Source organism: Molossus molossus, unplaced genomic scaffold (genome assembly GCF_014108415.1).
Source record: "Molossus molossus isolate mMolMol1 unplaced genomic scaffold, mMolMol1.p scaffold_m16_p_16, whole genome shotgun sequence".
Lineage (NCBI taxonomy): Eukaryota > Metazoa > Chordata > Mammalia > Chiroptera > Molossidae > Molossus > Molossus molossus.
This window is the reverse complement of record NW_023425351.1, coordinates 59,241,160-59,261,534: the sequence shown is the minus strand read 5'-3', so window position 1 is coordinate 59,261,534 and position 20,375 is coordinate 59,241,160. Positions and strand designations below refer to the sequence as shown.

At 44.9% G+C, this 20,375-nt stretch overlaps 1 protein-coding gene across 1 annotated transcript in view; it reads left to right on the top strand.

Annotated features, from left to right (window-relative positions):
• Window positions 1-1,782: 1,782 nt before the first annotated feature.
• Window positions 1,783-20,375, top strand: part of SAMD12 (sterile alpha motif domain containing 12) — a 397,021-nt gene continuing 378,428 nt past the window's right edge. The window contains exon 1 of the mRNA XM_036264449.1: window positions 1,783-1,939. Within this exon, the coding sequence (XP_036120342.1) occupies window positions 1,927-1,939 (13 nt within the window). The 5' untranslated portion in view covers window positions 1,783-1,926. The remainder of the gene's footprint in view (window positions 1,940-20,375) is intronic.

Genomic DNA, 20,375 nt, shown 5'->3' with positions numbered 1-20,375 from the left:
GGTTTCCACCCTCGCTACAGATTACAATTGCCGGCAGATTTTTAAATCCTAAGTGTTCCTGCCCAAACCTCAACAGATCTTCATTCTGTGAGACTAAGGCGGGGCTTAGGAGTGTGTGTTTGTAAAAGGCTGATACACAAAGTTGAGAACTACTGATGTTGCTGGTTGTCCCATGACATTCTTTTCCATTCATTCAATCTAAAGAAATGGATGCTCTGGTCATTTTATATACTTGAGAGAGGAGACTGCACCTGGATTTCAGATCCTTCCAGATTTTTGGAATGCTTGGTTGCATATGTGGTTAGAAAAATTATTTTGCCCATGGCAATTGTCTCACTGAATGGCTCTCTGTTTACCAAAGCTGGAAGCCTTGGGTTTGATTTGCACACAGCTCTATGGACTCAATGTTAAAGTGTCACCAACGGCCTTTAATGCATACACAGGCTTTTTTGAAGGCTAAGACACAGCCACATTACCCAACAGCAAGACAAAGCGCATACATACTTACTGGTAAAAAAAAAAATAAAAAAATGCAGGTGTACTCTTACTGAGAAACAAAACTGTTTGTAAAAAAAAGAAAAAGAAAATTATGACCAAGACAGGAAAAGAAAATCTAAGTACTCATGATAATGGGAAGAATCAGACCTTTGTACTTCCTTAGTTATTTTTCAGTCATTTCTTTCTTTTCTTTTCTTTTTCGGTACATAATGAGGGAACAGAAATGCTGAGGGCTGGGTGGGTGTGGTACCATGTGCATTTCTGAACTGAAGGCCTTTAAAAGTCTCCCAGTAGCTTTGAGTCCTTTCCACTTCCAAAGCCATTCTTTACTCCACCAGCCATAAATGCATCTGTATTTCTACACGCAGGGGGAAAAGTTGGCGAACTTCCCTTTTATCAGGATTTGCTCACTCTGGAATTTTATTGCCCTCCACGTGACTCTTTTTCCTGTGTACTCAAAGCACTCCCAGCACCTGGAATTAGGGCACAGGTTCAGAAGTTGAAAGCACACTAATTCTGAGGCGCTTTTAATTATTAGGCCCTATCCCAGACCACCGGCAGGTCCCAGGCCGGGAACCGGAAAGCTTCCTACCTGGGAAGCCAGACAGGTTTCCCTCTCTGACATCCCCAGCTGGAATCCTGCTTCCAGGGTTTTGCTCCTAATAATCCCTTAGGGATGAAGTCTGTTTGGGAATTTTAAGCCATCCGCCACACCTGTGCTAAATGTGAGCCACCTGAACCACGTGGAGGATCAGCTTTATTACTTGCCAGGTTTCAGCCAAACCCACACATTCCGGGGCGCAGAGGAGCAAGTTTCAACAGCACCCCGTGCAACGGCTCTCTGATCCAGGCGACGAACCACAGCCCAGTGGTGGTGGCTCTGCTGTCCTCACTAAATGGGTGGCCTTGGAGGCCAGAGAACAAGCTAAAGGGATCACACCACAAACCCCGCAGCCTCCTGCGTCCCACTCTACCCCGCCAGGTGCTTACCCCGTTCTAACTGAAGGGGAGACCTCAGACACCGGTCTCTACTCTAAGTGCGGAACGAAACCCAGCTCAGGGCATCTTGGGAAATGTAGTCCCTGCCAGCTCCGGGGGGTCCCCGGGTCCCTTCATGAGACCCCGCAGGGGAATTTCTCGGCGAGGGCCACCGGAAGCCGGAGCTACAGTCCGAGTGTAGAGGGGAGGGCGCGCCCCGCGGAGGGTTCGGGGTGTTTCAGCGGGTCCGAGCGAAGGGAGGAACTACACTTCCCAGGCGGCCTAGCGCGGAGCTGGGAGCCGGCAGCCTCTCTGCGTGACCGCGGCAGGTTGGTCCTGGAGCAGATGAGCGCAGAATATTTAGGCGAAAGCGCGAGGAGGGGGGAGCGCGGGGCAGGAGGAGTATCTCGGCCAAGAAAATTATGCATGCGTTAGGGAAGCTCTGAGAGAATGGCTGTGGAAGGTAAGGGACGCTTGGGCATTTTAAGCTCCCTCTTAACCCGCGCACCCCAATACACACATCCCCGGTGAATCTTGGGGAACGAAGGGAGGAGAGGAAAGGGGGTGGGGGCGAGAGGGCCCTTTCCTCCAACCCCTCTTGGCGCTCACCTGAGCCACAGAAGGCCACTAGGCGCTTTATTCATAGTTGCTTTGGAAAGACACATAGGTGCGTAGGACTTAAGGGTAGGAGACCAGGAGTGTCCCTAAATGTGAAACGATGTGCTGGATATTGGGGAAAAGCTCAGAGACAGGCATGAGGTCTTAGCCCCGAGGTGCCCCTTTCGCTGCCCCCTCCCACTAGGGCCAGGGGTGATCAGCGGGGTGGCCACCCGCCGGGGATGCTCGCTTTGCCCCCCACACGTTGGTGAGGACCCTGGCCAGGTGCGTCATCGGGAAGCATGCACTGCGATTGGGTCGAGGGCCCTCCGTCGTGTGCGCCCGGCAGGGGTGGCAGCAGATGTACCCAGAGAGTGGAGGTGCCCCTACACCTGTCTCTGTTTATACAGCCCGCCCGGGATTCCAAAGTTTACAGAAATGAAATGGAATCAGCCAGGGATAAAAAGGACAACCAACCTATTCGATGTGGGTGCATTCATTTCTTTGACGACCACCTGCCTCTTTCCCAGTATAATTCTGGCCTTTGGCTCAGCAATCCTACCTCCTTTGAACTTCCTGGTTGACAGCAGGGACAGGCGGTTTGTGAGGGATCCCGAGTTTTCATTTCAGATTCTTAGCTCGGAACACAGGTTTTCTTGTTGAGAGTAGTTTCTGGGGAATTATATGTGGACCAGACATGGCTGTGATGTAGAATCAGAGGTCAAATTGATAAAATGAAACAATCACGGGACTAAAGGGAGCCTAGTTCACCTATAGAATTATGGTTCCTGAGCGTGGCTCAGGTCAGAGGGGAAGGGGTAAGAAGGGGGGGGCGGGGTAGGAAAAAGAGGGCATTCTGCTGGTTGCGTAGGCTTCATGCCAAAGGGAAATGAGCATATTCCTTGTAGACTGGAGGCAAAAAAGAACCATAAGGGTTTGCTTTGCTTTCCACACCTCTCCCCGTCTCAGGTGAAAGAAACTAAGCTAATTTGACTCTGGCTGTTTATAATTACTTAACCTGAAGTAGCAACAACCCAGCCCCTGTGCTCAGTTTCCATCAATGCAGGAAATTATTGCCTTTGGGCTACCTCAGGTTCAGAGATCCCCAGCTGGTCACTTCTAGTTATCCATCTACCCATATCTAATATATTTATATATTTTGTTTTTAAAATTATATATAACATATATACCTTTGAAAAGAAAAAAACAGCCAAAGTCTTTTCTAGGTTTTCTGTACAAATGTAATATTAGGTTAGAATCTGGCTTTTTGCATGTTTAAGTTGATGATGAGTGAGACAAGAGTTCAGATTAAACAGGCAAACAAATAAAACCCCAACAAGGTAAAGTTCATCCTGAGCTTGAGGCCAAGATTGACGTATGGACACCCCTCTATTCTCACTCCTCAGATGACATTATTACTACTTCTGTTCCCCACTTCTCTGTGTCCCCAATGAGGAACACTCCAACTGCTTGCCAATCCACAGTGTACTTGAAAACAATTCTCTGCTCATTGGAAGAAGTATAAAATTAGTCGTATTTCTTGTCTGATGGTTATTATACTTATGAAAACAAGGGCTTTGGGAGGAAATATATGTGGACTGTAGATAACTTATGAGGAAAATAAATCTAGTGACTTATTTGTTTAACATGACTATCTGGTAAACAGGAGATCCTGAGTTTGAATTACAATGAGGTCTCCACTTGAAGAATGAAGGAAGTAGTTTAAACTTTGGCTGTAAAAATGCTTTCTCTTTCTGGTTTATGCAAAGGCAGTTTTTTGTTTTGTTTTTTTTTTTTTCTTCGTGCCTGGACTGGGCCCTTCCTGGCTACTCTCATTTGTTCTTTCGAGGCTCAGGGAAAATTTCACTTCCTCCGGGAACCTGTCCCAGCCCTCCTTTTTGTCTGCCTTGCCAGCCCTCTGTCCTGTCTATGGGGGCGGCACCTTCTGCACTATGCAGCCCTACCTGGCTCCTGTGCTTACATCTGGCTTAAGTCTTATCATACTTGATCTCTCTTATCAGAGCATGAGACTGGAACCCTTTACTTCCAGCACAGTACCTGACCATAATAGGTACTCAGTAAATGCTCTTGGAATGCATGGGGAATAAATTCACGGAGCTTTTGCAACTGACTCCATAGGGCATGGGACTTTCTAAGGAGTCCAGAGATTAGAAGGTAGGGGGCAGTTCTCAAGGATGTGCCCCGCTCTTCAGTCTTTTGTCTTGATACTCAAAAAATCTTTTAGACCAGAGTTCTCATCTTAGGGGGCGTTGCCCTCCTAAGGCTTGTGTGGGACAAAGGGTGTGAGGATCAAATAAAGGAAAAGGCTTCTTCTATAAGGGTGCCTGCAGCACAGGTCCTCAGTATATGTTGTCTGTATTCCCTCCCATGCTTTGTTTAAAAAAATCAAAACCTACTTGGCACATGTTGTACATCCTAAGTTTTCACTGTTCACACTAGTCTCTAATTGGTAACAAATTAGAAGGTTTTTGTGATGGTGTAACCCGTTTTTTAAAGTAAACGTGAACTTGCAAAAGAGTTAAAAGCTCATTCCTTTTACCGAACCCATAGCCTTGAGTCTAAGATGAAAAAGAGGTGCCCTTTGCTTATTGTTTTATGTCTGCCCTGATTTGTGTTTTCTCCTTTGAATTTAATAACAACATCCTCCTTCTGTTCTCTGGCCTGACCAATGCCCTGCACTCATGGGCAGCAGCTGGCTACCTTGGAGTTGTGCTTTCCAAGCACAGAACACGTGATGGTCTGCATTCAGATGGGGATTATACTGCATCCATTGTCTCTTAAAAACAAAAACAAAACCATTGTTATAAATTGCCCCCAAATAGCTGGAGAACTGGGACTCCTGGAGAGGAGGTAGCACGCAGAAGCCACAGGGCAGTCCACTCTCCATGGGTAGACGGTGTAGACAGTTGTGTCCACTGAGACGCTGTTAAGTCCCTGAAGTGGGTTGCAGTATTACACAAGGAGAGAGAAAAAGTGGATTCATCAGAGACTGTGTTGTATTCATTTCTTTATTCCAAGATTGGTGCCTGGCCCTTGGAGGACCCGGTAGTTGTTTCATGAACGAAGTATAAAGTGCCCCAAAGCCAGAGAAGGGTTCTCTAAGCCCCTGTCCCCGGTTTATCTCCTTGCTTCATGCAGAGCTGTGTAACTGAAGTGGAGCCGGTGAACATTGCACACAGTGTTCCTATTCCAGACCCAACAGAATAGCCCTTCTTACATGGCAGAACTGATTTCCATTATTCAGCATCCCCCCCACCCCCGCCCTGCAAAAAGTTCAGCTGGAAGGCTGTGTGCTCTAAATGACATCTGTGTCAGGGAATCTGAATTTTCCATCAGAAGTGAACAAATTGGCGTATCAAATGGTCTCTGATGAGTCATTCAGTGCTCAGGTTCTATAATTTTTCTCCTATAAAAGAGGGAAAAAATGGCCCATCACCAAAATATTGTTAGGATCAGTAATAACAGTGCTGGGGAAAGAGCAGAGGAGATACACCTGTAGAGGAGAAGTGGAGGAAAATGTCGGCTGCGGACCCTGCTTGAATTCAGAACTCAGTCACAGAGGGGGACAATGGGCGATCGAGGCCCCGTGGGTTACTTTTCCTAGCTTTGGGTCGAATGAGAAAGTGGACTGGCTAATATTGCACCCCACCAGGGAAACACCCTCCTAGATGTGCCTGATGGTGACACACAGCCAGATGACAGAAGGGGCTCCCACAGGGGGACCTCAAGGACGGAGGGGGACCCAAGCCACCTGTGCTTTGCTCCTCTTCACAGACTTGCGTGTAAATCATTGTCTTCTCCTCTTTAGAGAAAAGCCCATGGGGGAGTGGAGAGAGACCAGAGTGTCATTCTCCTGATGTCCCCTCGTAGGACACAGGAAGCAAGGGAAGCCGGCTGTCTCAGTGGTAGCACACCTGCGTTTTCTAACTGCATTTCCCTGATGACATTCATAGGCACCTCTTCTGCTTGATGGTGCTTTCTGAAGGCAGGTACTGGCCTATGGTAGCCTCTGCAGAAAGCTAGCTGAATGAATGAATGAATGAATGAATGGAATTATGGGTGCTTCTGATTTCCACATAGCCCCCTTTCACTCCTAAGGAAAACTCCCAACGGTGTTCATCTGCAGAGTAGACATAAAAACAGCGGTCCTGTGGACAAGTCTCCCTGACAGGTTCCATCTGTGCAGTGTCACGGAGCTATTGTTCAACTAACTGCTACCCACTTCGCTATCACCAAGCGTCCTTTTTTTTTTTTTTTTGTCTCACCTAGTTTTTATTTTGTTCCCTAGCCCATGTGATCTGACCCTCCTGCACCAGCAGCTTCTATTAGTCACTCTTTTAGGACATGAGAGTGGTGACTAGAAGCCCTTCGCTGACAATCCCTGTGAAGTGACTGAGCAGTGGGGCCCCAAACCTGCCGTGGGGCTGGTTCCTGCCACTCCCTCGCTTCCTCCGACCTCCCAGACCTCCCAGCCGGTCCAGACAGGGCTGCAGCCTAACCCTGCTGTTGCATCGCCTGGCCCAACCCTTACTAACTCCTTTGAGCCCACCCTTCTTTCTCATCCCTCTTGCCTTACTCATAGGCCAGAAGGAACAGGGCCGGTGCTCACAGGGGAGATGTGGGACCTTTGGCGGTGTAGCTGCGGTCCGGAACGCTGAGTCACAGCGGGTGCTGTGGGGACCTGTTACAGGAGGGGCAGCAGGGATCTGAAGCTGGTACTTGAGCTCAAGGGAATGTCAGATGCGCATTTAATTAATTAGGAGGGGGTGGGAATTGCAAACTCTCTTCCAGGGGCATTTAGGCAAGTTTGCATTTTCAGTAGATGAGCAATAAGAGTGCTGCCAGTGTGCAAGAAACTCTAGTAGTTGGGACAAATCTATTAGGAGAGCTTAGCCCACTCTGCTCCCTCCCCCCTTTGGTGAAGGGAACAGAGAAGCAGATTAGGCATAATGATATAAGTGCTAAATAAAAGTCCAAGCGATATAGCGTGGGAGGTCTGAGAACAAATGGAGCATTGAGTTCTGGGCATTGCGTTCTGGGCTGGATGAGGAAAGCCTACCCAAGGAGTAGTGTTTGAGTGAGCTTTTAGTAGGATGCTGATGGATGGGGAATGGGGAGAGGGCATCACAGAGTGGTGTATATAGAATATGTTCTACCAAACGGATGTTTCCCCCACATCAGGTGTTACGGTTGTTGAGTCCGTTATGGGCAGCGAAGTGAATGAGGACCCTCCTAAGTCATGTCTGGGGCATTCCTTTTCCTACAGGCTCTGTTATCTGCTCGGCCAGACCCCCAGCCTCCTCACAGCCCAGCTGGGTCTTGCATGTGGTCCCCTGGCAAGCATGCAGGCCGGGAAGCCTCTCTCCTGTAAATCAGGCGGTTCCTCCCGTTTTCTCTAGTGGGATGCAACAGCTCTACCAGGGCTGAGCTGGCTCATGAGAGCACACTTGGCTATATTTAGTCCGATTTTTCTAAAGTGTGGGTGCAAGTAGCTGCTTGTACAGCTCCATTCCCAGAGTGAAGAGCAGGAAGGGACAGCAGCTGTCGGGTAACAGGGGCGGCCACCTCACTGCCCCAGCAGCCCTCTTCCAAGGGCACTGGGGCTGAGAGGAACCAGCTGGCAAGTTCAGTTTCTTTGCTGCCCCTGCGGCTGCGGAAGGTGTTTGCTGGTGTCCTGCCCAGCACATCCCAGGTCTGCAGTGATTTCACAGATGTTAGTGGACTGCCGTGGGGTATGAACCTCAGAGCTGCAGCTGACATGGAGAGCTGGGGTGCAAAATGGGCTCAGGACGGCTCACGTTGCACTGTTTGGGAGGGTGGGAGTGGGGGTGTGTACTGCTCACAGTGCTGTCTCTTTGTACAGGCTCTACCCAGACTGGGTGTGAACCCCAGCTCTGCTGATGACCTACTGTGTGGGCCTGGGCAAGTCACTGAATAGCTCAGAGACGCCGTTATGCATTTATAAAATGGGAATGTTAATAGTAATATTCATAAAGAAGTTGAGAGGGTTATATTACTGTCAATAGAACTCTTAGGACCGTTCTGGTAGTTGCTCAATAAACATTCAGTAAATGTTAGACAAGATGATGGTGATGATGCTTTCTGTCTCTCCTTGTCTTCCTGCCACACTTAAAGTATCCAAGTCATTTTTATGGCCCCCTAGTGATATAGTGTCTGATATAATAGAAGATGCTCAATGAAGGAATATAGATTCTCACAGTTGGGATAAAACCACTTAAATTGGTAAAATATAAGGCATCCTCATATTTATTTTTATTTTTTATATTATTTTTTAAAATCCTTACCCAATGAGCCCTGGCTGGTTTGGCTCAGCGGTTGGAGCGTCGGCCTGCGGTACAGAGAGACCCGGGTTCAGTTCCCACTAAGGGCATGTGCCTCGGTTGCAGTTTGTCCCCGGCCCTGGTTGGTGGTGCGGGTGGCAGCCACTCGATGTGTCCCTTTCACATTGATGTTTTTCTCTCTCTCTCTCTTCCTCTCTCTCCTTCCCGCTCTATCTGAACAAAAAATGGAAAAATGTCCTCGGGTGAGGATAAGAAAAAAAAAAAAAATCCTTACCCAATGATACTTTTCCACTTGATTTTCAGATGGAGTGGGAGGAAGGGAGAGAGAGAGAGGGAGAGAAAGAGAGAAACAACAATGTGAGCGAGACACAATAATTCATTGGTTGCCTCCTGCATGACCCCAACCAGTTCCAGGGATAAGACCACCCTTGATCCCCAGGACCAAGGATCAAACGTGCCTTTGACTGGAATCGAACCCACAACCCTTTGGTCTGCAGGCCAACGCTCTAACCACTGAGCAAAGCAGGCCAGGGCAAGGCATCCTCACTTTAAATGTATTATTTGATTTACTAATTATCTGATTCCTGCAGTTATAAGGTAATAAAGGGAAGTAAAAGTGATTATGAGTATATTCATGAAAGACTCATCATTTAAATAATTTTTACCCTCCAAAAATTTACCTGCCACATAACACCCACAGTTTTATAGGCTGGGCTCTCTATGATGGTCTGATAATCACCCAACCATACAATACAGTATGTATATAAATTGGTTGCATAGAGAAAATTAAGATCTTTCAAAAGAGGTAAAATTTCATGGACTCTATGAAAGTGACATTAGAAAACCGATAGAATCATACAGCTGTGACTCAGTTAAGATCTGGCTGAGTTAGGCCAGAAAACTATTAAAGAGGAGAAAATGGACATAAGATGCTGACTTGATAAACACCAAAATAATTAAAGACCATCTGAGGATTAAAAGAAGTCTTTGGTGAAAAGTGATACCCTGAAACATTTGGGGCGGGGATTATTTTTATAAATGGGCTATGAAAAGTCAAGCATGAAATGACCAGTATTTTGTCCTGCTTACATAAATCTTGTTGCAGATGTTATATAATTAATAAAAAATAAATTTTTGTTAAGAATGAACAATTTTACAGTTATCTAAGTTGAGTCAAAGAGGAGATAATATAAATACAGTTTTTCTTTTCAAGATAAAGTATCATTCAATCTATTTTACTATTAATTTAGAAACTGGAGTCCCTATTTCAAATATTTTCTCTATTCTGTATTAGTATTTTTTAAAAATTTTAATTTTGGTATTTGTATAATTTACATACCTTAAAATTCACCATTTGTAGTTGCATTTTGACAAACATATACAATGTATTCAGTCTTGTAACCACCATCGCAATCAAGTTCAATTCCTAAAGCCCAAGAAGTTTCCTTGTGCCCTTCACTATACCCAGTCCCTGGCAACCACTGCTTGGAATTCTGTGCCTGTACATTTGCCTTTTCCAGAATGTCACATAAATGATTATCATATACTCTGTTACCATTTGGGTCTAGCTTCTTTCACTTAGTGTAATGCATTTAAGATTCATCCACATCTTTGCAGGCATCAGGAGCTGAGTCCTCTTAATTACTGAGTTTTAGTGAATTGAGTGGATTTACCACAGTTTATCCATTCACCATTTGGATTGCTTCCAGTTCTCGGTAATAGGAAATAACCCATTATAAACAGTTGCATACAGGTTTGGGTGTGAAGATAAGCTTATTTCTCTTGTATAAATAGCTAGGAGTGGGATTTTTGAGTCATAGTGTGTGTGTTTAACTTTTTAAGAAATGGCCGGTCAGTCTCCCAGAATTACTGGGCCTCACATGTTTTTCCTCAGTTTGGAGTTTTTTTCTCCGTATTAATCATCAGCTGATAACAAGGGCCCCACGAGATTGGGAGGATGCCGTTAGTGGGGCCTGTGCAGGCAGGTGGGTGGGAGGACACCCTTTCCAGAAGTGGCTTCCTTGAGCTCAGTACAGGAGAGCGGCAGAGCAGTATAGCAAGCACGACCCTGGTGTTCAGGCTTCGATGTCAGCCTTGAAATGCCCCTGGTTTTGCACCCAGAAGAAAGCTGTTACAATCCTTTCTGGAATGAAAAACACCAGAATCTGTCATCACGACTGGTATTGATTTTATGATGGTGGTGGAAAAACAGATAAGGAGAGCAGCCCAGATGAAGGAGGGCTTCCCTTTGGAGAAAATGAAGCAAAGCCCGGACGATGTGGTTCAGTGATTGAGCATCGACCCATGCACCAAGAAGTCGCTGGTTTGATTCCCGGTCAGGGCACATGCCCATACTGTGGGCCAAATCTCCAGTGGGGGGCATGCAGGAGGTGGCTGATCGATGTTCTCTCTCATCAATGTTTCTATCTCTCTCTCTCCCTTTACCTTCCCTACTCTCTAACATCAGTAAAGAAAAATAATTTTTTTTGAAAAAGAAAATGAGGCAAGGACATGAAGACAGGATAGGGAAAACCGTGTCTGAGAGGTCACAAGGTGAGTTAGAGTATAGGAAAGAATCTTACCTGTTCTTGAAAAGAATTGGTCTTGCCTGCCCAGGGGAGTCATGGACTTCATTTTGCAAGGCCTAAGAAAAGGCAAGTTGACTTTGTTTCCAGTGTGATTTAAATTTGGAAGATGGCAGGGGTGGCAGGGGTCAGATTTGTTTGCTGCCCTATGTGATTCTAATTTGGGGTTTGTTTCATTTGCTGTCCTTGTAAACTGTGGGAGAAGTGCTTGGTTCCCTGGCAAGATCCCACTTTAACCACAAACTGGGTCTGGGGCCTGGCAACAGATCCTGCAGTTGCTTCCAGATGCAGAGGACAGACTTGGAGGCTAATTCGGGTGCAGACACACTAGGATTCCCTGGATTTCCCCCGGTCTGTGGAACCAGTGGAGGGAATATTGGAATTTGGAATTGTTACAGAATTCCTCGACGCAGGGTTGCCTTAATTGTAAAAAGGGATTTCAAGGTTTTGTTGCCTTTATTTATTTTTATTTTTGGAGAAGGTGCCTGTGCATTAATTACATGGAAGTGAAAATATGTTATCAGCAAGGCATCAGTAGGTAGTACTTTACAATTGATTATGGGTGGAGTCTCTTATTGCCCCCTGGATGACCAGTGGTTTGTAGGTGGAGGAGAGAGCAACTAGGAGCCAGGAAGTGGACATGCAGCGCCGAGCCTTGCTGAGTCATGGCTGAGTCATCGCCTGTCTTCCCTTCCCTCTCCGAGAGGAGCACTGAATCTGTGTCCGGACTTTCAGACGCACGAACTCTAGCTTCCTGTTTCTTTTCTGCTCTCTGGCAAAATGTAGCTTTTTACATTGTTTGTCCAATGAACATTGCCGCCTAGATAAACTGTAGGGTTGCATTCGGTGCTAAAGCCATCTAGGAAACTTGGGTGGGTCTAGCGTTTACTTCCTATAGCTTAGAAGTAGGATGGTCTTCGTTTTACGTTCACAAAGATTTATTGAGAAGCTGATGTGTGCCAGGCTCTAGCGGAGTTTGATTCATAGTCCTATCATCGGGTGGGTCAGCTTAGGCCAAGCAGGTGCAGAGGTAGATTTGCCTAGGTCGTATTTCCTTAATGACGAGAGAATCCTGGAGCCCATGATAACTTGTGCGTTCCTGCTCCCTCCCCTTGGATGGTGTGTGTGTGTGTGTGTGTGTGTGTGAATCACAAACATGTACCTTTAGTCATTCTCTACCCCATCCCCCAAGGGTTACCACAAAACTTTAATTTATAAAAAACACAATATCTGTGAGGCACAATAAAACAAAGTACAATGAAATGAGGTATGCTTGTATCTCTCTTATCTCTGACCTTAGTCATTCTTTAAAAAAAATTTTTTTTCCTTTATTGATTTTACAGAGAGAGGAAGTGAGAGGGGGAGAGAGATAGAAACATCAATGAGAGAGAACATTGACTGGCCGCCTTCTGCATGCCTCCCACTGGGGATCAGACCCACAACCTGGGCATGTGTCCTGATGGGGAATCGAACCGGCGACCTCTTGGTGCATGGGTCGATGCTCAACCACTGAGCCACACCGGCCGGACTGACCTCAGTCATTCTTAATAAACATATTTGGGAAACACTGACATCGAGTCAGGACTCCTAATCTAAGATCAAGAGGAGACTGAAGGTTTGGTGGGATCCTCGACCCCCTTACAACTGTGTGCATCACTTGTCTATGGCCATTATGTGTATGTTTCATGAAGGAAAGGCCTGGAGCAGTCGTTCTATTTCCACAGGGGCCAAGGATGAGTTATACGAATCCCATGGGAATACGCATTTGCCTTCATCATCGGATATATCGCTGGTGCCTGCAGTCCTCTCTAAAACATTGAAAGCACCGTATTTGTTGGATAAACAAGAGAACTAACGTTATTTTGTGCCTACGCTTAGCCAGCCTCTTGATGTCCACTCTCTTAATGTTCGCTAGTTTTCATAAGGCAGTGGGTCGGTGGCTGTACCCTGTAATCACTGAAGGACCGCAGGTCCAGAGAAGATAGACATCTCCCCAGGGCCACACAGCTCCTTCGTGGTGCAGCTGCGCTCTGTCGCCAACCTGGCCGCGTTCCCGTTCCTTGCCTTGTCACGGCCAGGTGTTGCTTTCTGGTTTGGGTTTTGTTCCAGTTTGGTAGTTTGGTTCTGGTTTGCTCTGCCTTTTGGAAACTGGTAATTTAAGAAGAAAAATTATAATAAAACATTGCTCTTCAATAGGGACAATTCTTTTAGGTTTTGGGATCAAATTTTTCATAAGGTGTTTGTCTCAATGTTGGCTCTTGACAGTTTTGCTTCTCTTTACCAGGAGCTCCAGGTCTCTGGGTTTTGTCATTGCTGTTGTGTATCGTGCTGCCTTCCAAGTTCACCTGTGTGTCCAGCACACGTGACATGGGTTTCTATTTATTTGGTGATGAGTTTTCATGGTGCACTTGTGATGAGGTAACCTCTGTGAACAGCACTGAGCGATGTAAAAGAATCCAAGGCTCTGAACCTTCCCCTCAAGGGACTTCCAGTTGAGTCAGATTCAAGGCTCAGGTTGTAAATGTACCCTAGTAAGTGCACCCCAGTGAAAAAGGTATGCACATGGGCAGGGTCGGCTGTCTGGGGCTCCAGCAGGGGACCAGCCAGGCCCACAGCAATGGGCCCCCCCATAGGATAAGGCAAAGGAAAAGAACCGAGAGAAGCAGATGTGAGAAACACTCCATAGGGGAAGAAACGCCGGATCCGGAGTTGTTCAGTTACAGGGTGTGGCAGTCACAGGACTGCTCCCAGCCCTGCGGGAGTTCTCCGTGGCCAAGACAATCACGTGCAAACTCCTTCGCTGCCAGGGCCCTTCCCAGAACCTCACTGCCTTCCTGCTCCAGGCTGATTTCCCACCCCTTTATCTTAGGAGTCTTCCCTGATTCCTAGGGCGCCCACGATCAGCTGTGTTCTGGGCTCTCGTTGTACCTTGACCCCTTTCGGTCTGCACGCTCTTCGTCCCACCCGGACGGCCTGTCCACAGGCTCGCGGGCTGTGGTTTCTGCACGCGTCTAAGGCAAGGGGGTGGTTGGGCAGGAGAGAGCGCCCTGTGAGAAGAGTGTGCTCCCAGGCAGCGGAGCGCTTCCGGGGCAGGGGGAGCCGAGGCAGGTCGCAGGGCACCATCGCAGAGCAACATGTGTCGGCATCCCTGGTGTTCAATCAGCCAGCAAGGCCCGTGGCCTTGGCGAGCAGGAAGGGCATTCTGATGACAGGGGGAACATCACAGGGCAAAGATAAATGGCAATGAGGAAGCTACTCTTGAGGTAATTGTGTAGACACAGAAAGAAGGAACTACACTGACGTGGAAAGAGGGGAGAAATCGTTGTAGGAAGCGAGGTGGCAAGGTTGACGGATTTATACCTGATGACAAGTTGGAAGAAGGGCGACAGAAGGCCTTGCCTGGATGGGAAACATGTTCAAAGCAGCTTTTTTTTTTTTAAGCTAGGATATAGTCGGGAGTGTTTATAGACTGTGTGAGTTGACCCGGTAGACGGGGAGATTTTGAAGATCCAGAGAACAGTAGGGGTGACTGAGAGCAGGGCCATCGCATGGAGTGTATTATCTTTGGAAGAAGGTGTTGTCCTTTTGGAAGGGGTGGGTGGTGCAGACAAGGAGTGTTGTTACCTGTAAAACAAATACATAACTAAGAAGGATTAATACCTGCACTGCGGAATGGGCGCTCATCTTACTGCTTATCACCTATTAACGCATCACTCTTCACATCAACCCTGGAGGTCGGCACTGTCCTCATCCCTTATAAATTACAACAGGGGCACAGCGAGGTCAGTAGCGTGGCGGTGGCCACTCAGCGAGTAAGTGGCAGAGCTGGAATTTGATAAAAATAAAAGACGTCCCTTCAATTTCCTAGTCTGGGCATTTTGGAGAATACTGGATTAAGACATCTTCAGAATTTTGTTTAATAATTAGACTATTGAAAGATGATCTGCTTATACACTGTTCTATCATTTATAGCTCAACATTTTTTTTTTTTTCTTAAGGATGACCAATAGGAACACATGGGTCACTGGCAATTTCTTGTGCATTCATTTATTTTGTAATAACCGAGCCAAGGTAAGACAGGGATGAAATAGGACTTACAATTTTCAATGTTCGGGTGGGGGGTATCATTTTCAGAACATGGGTCATTTTCTGGAGAGGTTAGGCCTTGGTGGGTGCTTGTGTGTGGATCGGGGGTTGCACAGGCCAACCAGTGGGTACCACAAGGGAACTCTGACCCTACAGCCTGGGTTGGAGGTTTCAGGAAGCCAACAGCAAATAGGGGTGATGTCAGAAAGGGAAGGTGAAAAAGATGCTGGAAATAAACTTGGCCAACGTGACCGTTTTGCCAGGACAAGACACACTCCCATTCTCTTCTCCTGTGTCCTGCCCCCTTCCTGCTTTTAAAGGCCTTCAGAATTAGGTTTCTAGGATGCTGAGGCCATTGTCCCTGATTCTGATGGCAATGGAGGGTGACGTCCCTGGCTGACGCATGGTCTGTTGCTCGCTAAGTGCCTCTCTACCACCCCATGCAGCTCTGCCTCCCTCTGACCTGCTTTGCTTGGCCAGGGTTTCTTAATTGAAACTTGGTCGCTGGTAGCTTTGCACCTGCGTGTTTGCTGGGCCCACCCCAAGGTCCTCATCACCGAAATCATACCGCCCTGGCTTTACACAGCACCGTGCTTGCCGAAGTACAGTTTCCGTCGGAGCCCCGGCTGATCCGTGGGCAGCTGGAAGGGGCTCATGCTCCCGTTTCATAACTAGGGATGTGCAGGCTCCTTCACCCAAGGTCGCGGAACTCAGTAGTGGCCGAGCTTAGATTGAGAACTTGGTGCCTTGAGTCTTTTTATTACAGCTTCTCCTATGGCTGCTGTGATGGGCGAGGCTGGCGCCGTGCCTGCTTGGAAGGGTTTGCAAATGGAATGTTCTAAACGGGATCAAGAATTTTTCTTAACTCGTGGATGGAGGCAGCCAGAGGGGGCCTGTGGCATGTAGTTCTCCGGTGATGCCTAGTCCTCGGCACAAGTAATAAGAGATTAAGTTTCCTTCTTTTCTTTTCCCAGAATTTTCCTGATTCTCCATAACTGTATCTTCCAGGTAGCTATGTTAAAGTATATTTTACAGCATATTTTTTTTTCTTGGTATGAGAATTCTTATATTCACCATAGAAAGAAAACAAATCATGGCACAAATAAGACACTAAGAACAATAGCTAACGTTTATGAAGCACTGACTACTAGCAGCCAGTGTGCCCTGGGACCGCTACACTGCTCGTTGATAGCGAAGAGCGTTCCAATGGGCTGGGGTTCAGGCACACGGGTGATGGTTTATTTTGGATATTCTATCTGTTTACAATAATCCCATGAAATGGTTATTACTATTATCTCCATTTCCTACATGAAAAAATGAAGGCTGAAAAAGGTATATTTCCCCAAAGTCACCAGCGGGAAATGATGGAGGAAGAATTTAAACCCAAGTCCAGATGACTTCAGTGTCCACTCTGGTCCAGCCAGCAGGTCACTCTAGGGAAAGGCCATGTTTCCTTCTGGGCTTTGCAGAATGAACTCATTGTACCTGGAGTAACATAAGTCATCCTAGCAAGTTTTGATAGTTGTTGGTAAAATATTAATGCGATTTATTATCCCCGCCCCTCTCCCTTTTGCTTCTAAATGTGTGTGAGCAAAATGATCAGTCTCATGCTAAGTACAGATGCCCTTTTGATGAGGGCAGTGATGGGAGCTCTGGAAAGGTAATAAATAACTCTGTCCAAGATTCAGAAGGTAGTCTGTGAGTTCTGTTCCTATAGCTTGTTGATGGTCATTGTTGAGATCAGACCCATAGAAAACACCCTTCATGACAAAAGGCACATCTGTGAGATGGAATGAGAGGTCAGTTCAAGATGAGGACAGGATCCTGCCCTGGCCGGTTTGGCTCAGTGGTTAGGGCGTTGGCCTGAGGTCCAAAGAGACCCGGGTTTGGTTCCCGCTAAGGGCACGTACCTTAGTTGCAGTTTGTCCCCGACCCTGGTTGGTCGTGCGGGTGGCAGCCACTCGATGTGTCCCTTTCACATCGATGTTTCTCTCTCTTGCTCTTCCTCTCTCTCCCTCCCACTCTATCTGAACAAAAAATGGAAAAAATGTCCTCGGGTGAAGATAAAAAAAATAAAGATGAGAACAGGATCCAAGTTTATTGTAGAAGTCACAGTGGTAACACTGTTCTGAAGTTACGCCCAGCCACCTTTATTACAACTTACTAACCATTGCCTTTATATTCAAAGCATTATATTCTCCTAGTTGTCAGTATTTTCTTTTAACAAGGTTTTCCACCTATTCGTTTCTTCTGGAGCTTCATTTTCATCTCCTAGTCTATCTAGTCACTTCCTAATATTTCATCTATCTTTCCTTTTTCCTCTTATTCTGTGTTCAGCCATTTTTATTCTTAATGTTAAAAATCTTCGATTAAGTAAATATTATCCAGAGTCATTGCAATTTCTTATATTCAGCCACTATGTATCAGGGTCCTCTTAGTGTTAAATATTTTGAAATTAGGATTTAATTTTTCAGGTGACAAAACATAATATTGTATATACAAGTATAGACAGATAAATATTTTTACTATATACCAAGGACTGTGGGTTAACATTTTCTCTAATGCCTGCCAAAATTGTACTTATTCTCATTTTGTGTATAAGGAACAGGTTTGGGGAACTTGTCTGAGGTCACTCAGTAAAACAAGTTGGGAATGAAGCCTGTGTAGGTATGTACAGTATAGTTAAAATCATCATTATAAGAGTGTCTAAGTTCTTTGAGTAGTTGCTATATGCCAAGACGTATGATGAACACTTTATAAACTTAAAATTTAGATTTTATTTTATTTATTTCTTAAATATATATATATATAATTTTTAGAGAGAGAGGAAGGGAGAGGGAGAGAGAGAGAAACATTGATGAGAGAGACACATTGATCAGCCACCTCCTGCACGCCCCCCACTGGAGATCGAACCCACAGTCTGGGCATGTGCCCTGACCAGGAATTGACCCCAGTGACCTCTTAGTCCATGGGTCGATGTTCAACCACTGAACAACATTGGATGGGCGATTTTATTATTATTAATTGTTTTGTTGATTTTTAGAGAGAGAAAGGAACATCGCTTTGTTGTTATTCATTCATTGGTTGATTCTTGTAATGTGCCCTGACTGGAGATTGAACCCACAAACTTGGCATATCAGGATGATACTCTAACCAACTGACCTATTCAGCCAAGGCTAGATTTTATTTTTATTAGAGTTATGTGTGAACATAATCTTAAAATTAATCATGATCTTCTTTTAAAAATTGCTCAATAATATTTATTGTTCTTTGCTTTTTGCCCTATACATGTATTATTAATTTCAACCCAAAATTTCTCAATTAATTTTCTCTAAATAATTCATACATTAGGTATTCTGTGAATTTCCTCTCATTGAAGAAATTTTCCCAGAGAGTTCTGACTTGTTTCAAATAGGTCTGGTTGTTCTCTAGACTTGCTTCAGAGCTGCTGTGTTTAGATTTTTCTTTCAATTGTTCTTGGGGTACCTTTCTTGGTCTCTGAGTGTTAGGTCCCCTCTTCCAGGATCCTGAGTACTCCTATTACTTTTAACCTTGGTTCTGATGTAGCTCATATTCCAGTTACCTCTTGAGAAAAGGTACATACATATCTGAAAAGTATATAGTCTACCCTTGTATGTAATTGATATATTGATTAGATTTATTTTTTTTCTTTTTTGATTTTATTTTAATCATTCTTACTTTTTTTTTTTTAAATCCTCACCCGAGGATACTTTTTTCCATTTATCATCAGATAGAGAGGGAGGGAGAGAGAAAAATATCGATGTGAGAAAGACACATTGACTGGCTGCCTTCCACATGACCTCAACCAGGGCCAGGGACCGAACTGCAACCAAGATCCGTGCTCTTGACCGAAATCGAACCCATGACTCTTCGGTCCACAGGCCAAAGCTCTACCGCTGAGCCGAAACTGCCAGGGCTCTTTATTGATTTGAGAGAGAGGAAGGGAGAGGGAGAGAGAGAAACATCGATGAGAGAGAACACTGATTGGCTGCCTCCTGCATGCGCCCCACTGGGGATTGGGCCCAGCAAATGGACATATATCTTGACTGGAAATTGAACTGGTAACCTTTTGGTGCATGAGTCGACACTCAGTCACTGAGCCACACTGGTCAGGCTTGATTAGATTTTTAAAAGTTGGAAATTATCTTTCCTCACAATCTTGAAGCTACTATGTTCAAGTTTTCAGTCTTGTTTTTGAGAAATCTGAAGCCTTCTGGTTCTTGATCATTTGTATGAAATATACATTTAAAAAATTATTTAATCTTCTTTCTATCTTGAGTATTGAGAAATATAATGAGACTATGCTTTGGTATGAGTGTTTTTATCCATTGTATTGTGTATTTAGTGGTCTTTCAAAATGAAAGTGGTCTTTCAATATGAACATTCATTTCTGGGAATTTTTATTGAATTTTTTATGTGATTTTATCCAATCTGTTCTGTTTTTTATTTCTCTAACTGCTGTTTCTGAGATGATAAATTTCCCGAATCGGCCTTGTTTTTGAAGTCTGTGTTTCCTTATGTCTCATCTCGGTTCTTTCTGTTCGGTTTTCTGGTAGATTAATTTTGTCTTTCAAGCTTCTATGGCATTTTATAATTCCTATTATTTTTAATTTTTAAAGAGATATTTTCTATCTGAAGTTTTTATAACACCTAATCTTATTTTGTGGATGTAATCTTTCCATGTGTCATTGAGATTATTAATGCTTTTTTATTTTTTAAATAAAGTTTACTTTCCTCTCCATATTTCTTTCTTCCAAGTTACTTTTTCCCTCCAATTTGTTTATTTTGGTCTCCTTTTATGTCAGATAACCCAAAATGTTTGTATGTAATAGGCTTTCTGCCCATTTGAAAAAAAAAAAAAAGAGAAAGCTCTTTATTTACGAATGGGACCAGTTAGTCATGGTTTTCACTGTAAGATGAACTGACCAGGTATTTTTAGGATGAGAAGAAGGATCTTCTTACTCAGAATGTTTAGGGTTTTTTTTTTTGGGGGGGGGGGAACAGTTGGTTAATAACTGAGAAAAGACCCAATATTTGAACTCTAAAATCTGATTCCATAGTATATTCCCATATCCACTCATTTTATTAACTTCCAGGTAAGGTTCTAAGTTTGGGTATATTGTATTTATTATTTCTAAGAAAGTTAGCAATCTAAATGTAGATATTCTAGGAATTCTCATTTCTGAAGATGATTCTTTTAACCAGAAATTTTCCTCCACTACAGTTATAATCTTTTTGTTGTTTTTCTTCATGGATGTATTTTGGCACCTAGAAGAATACCTGGTGC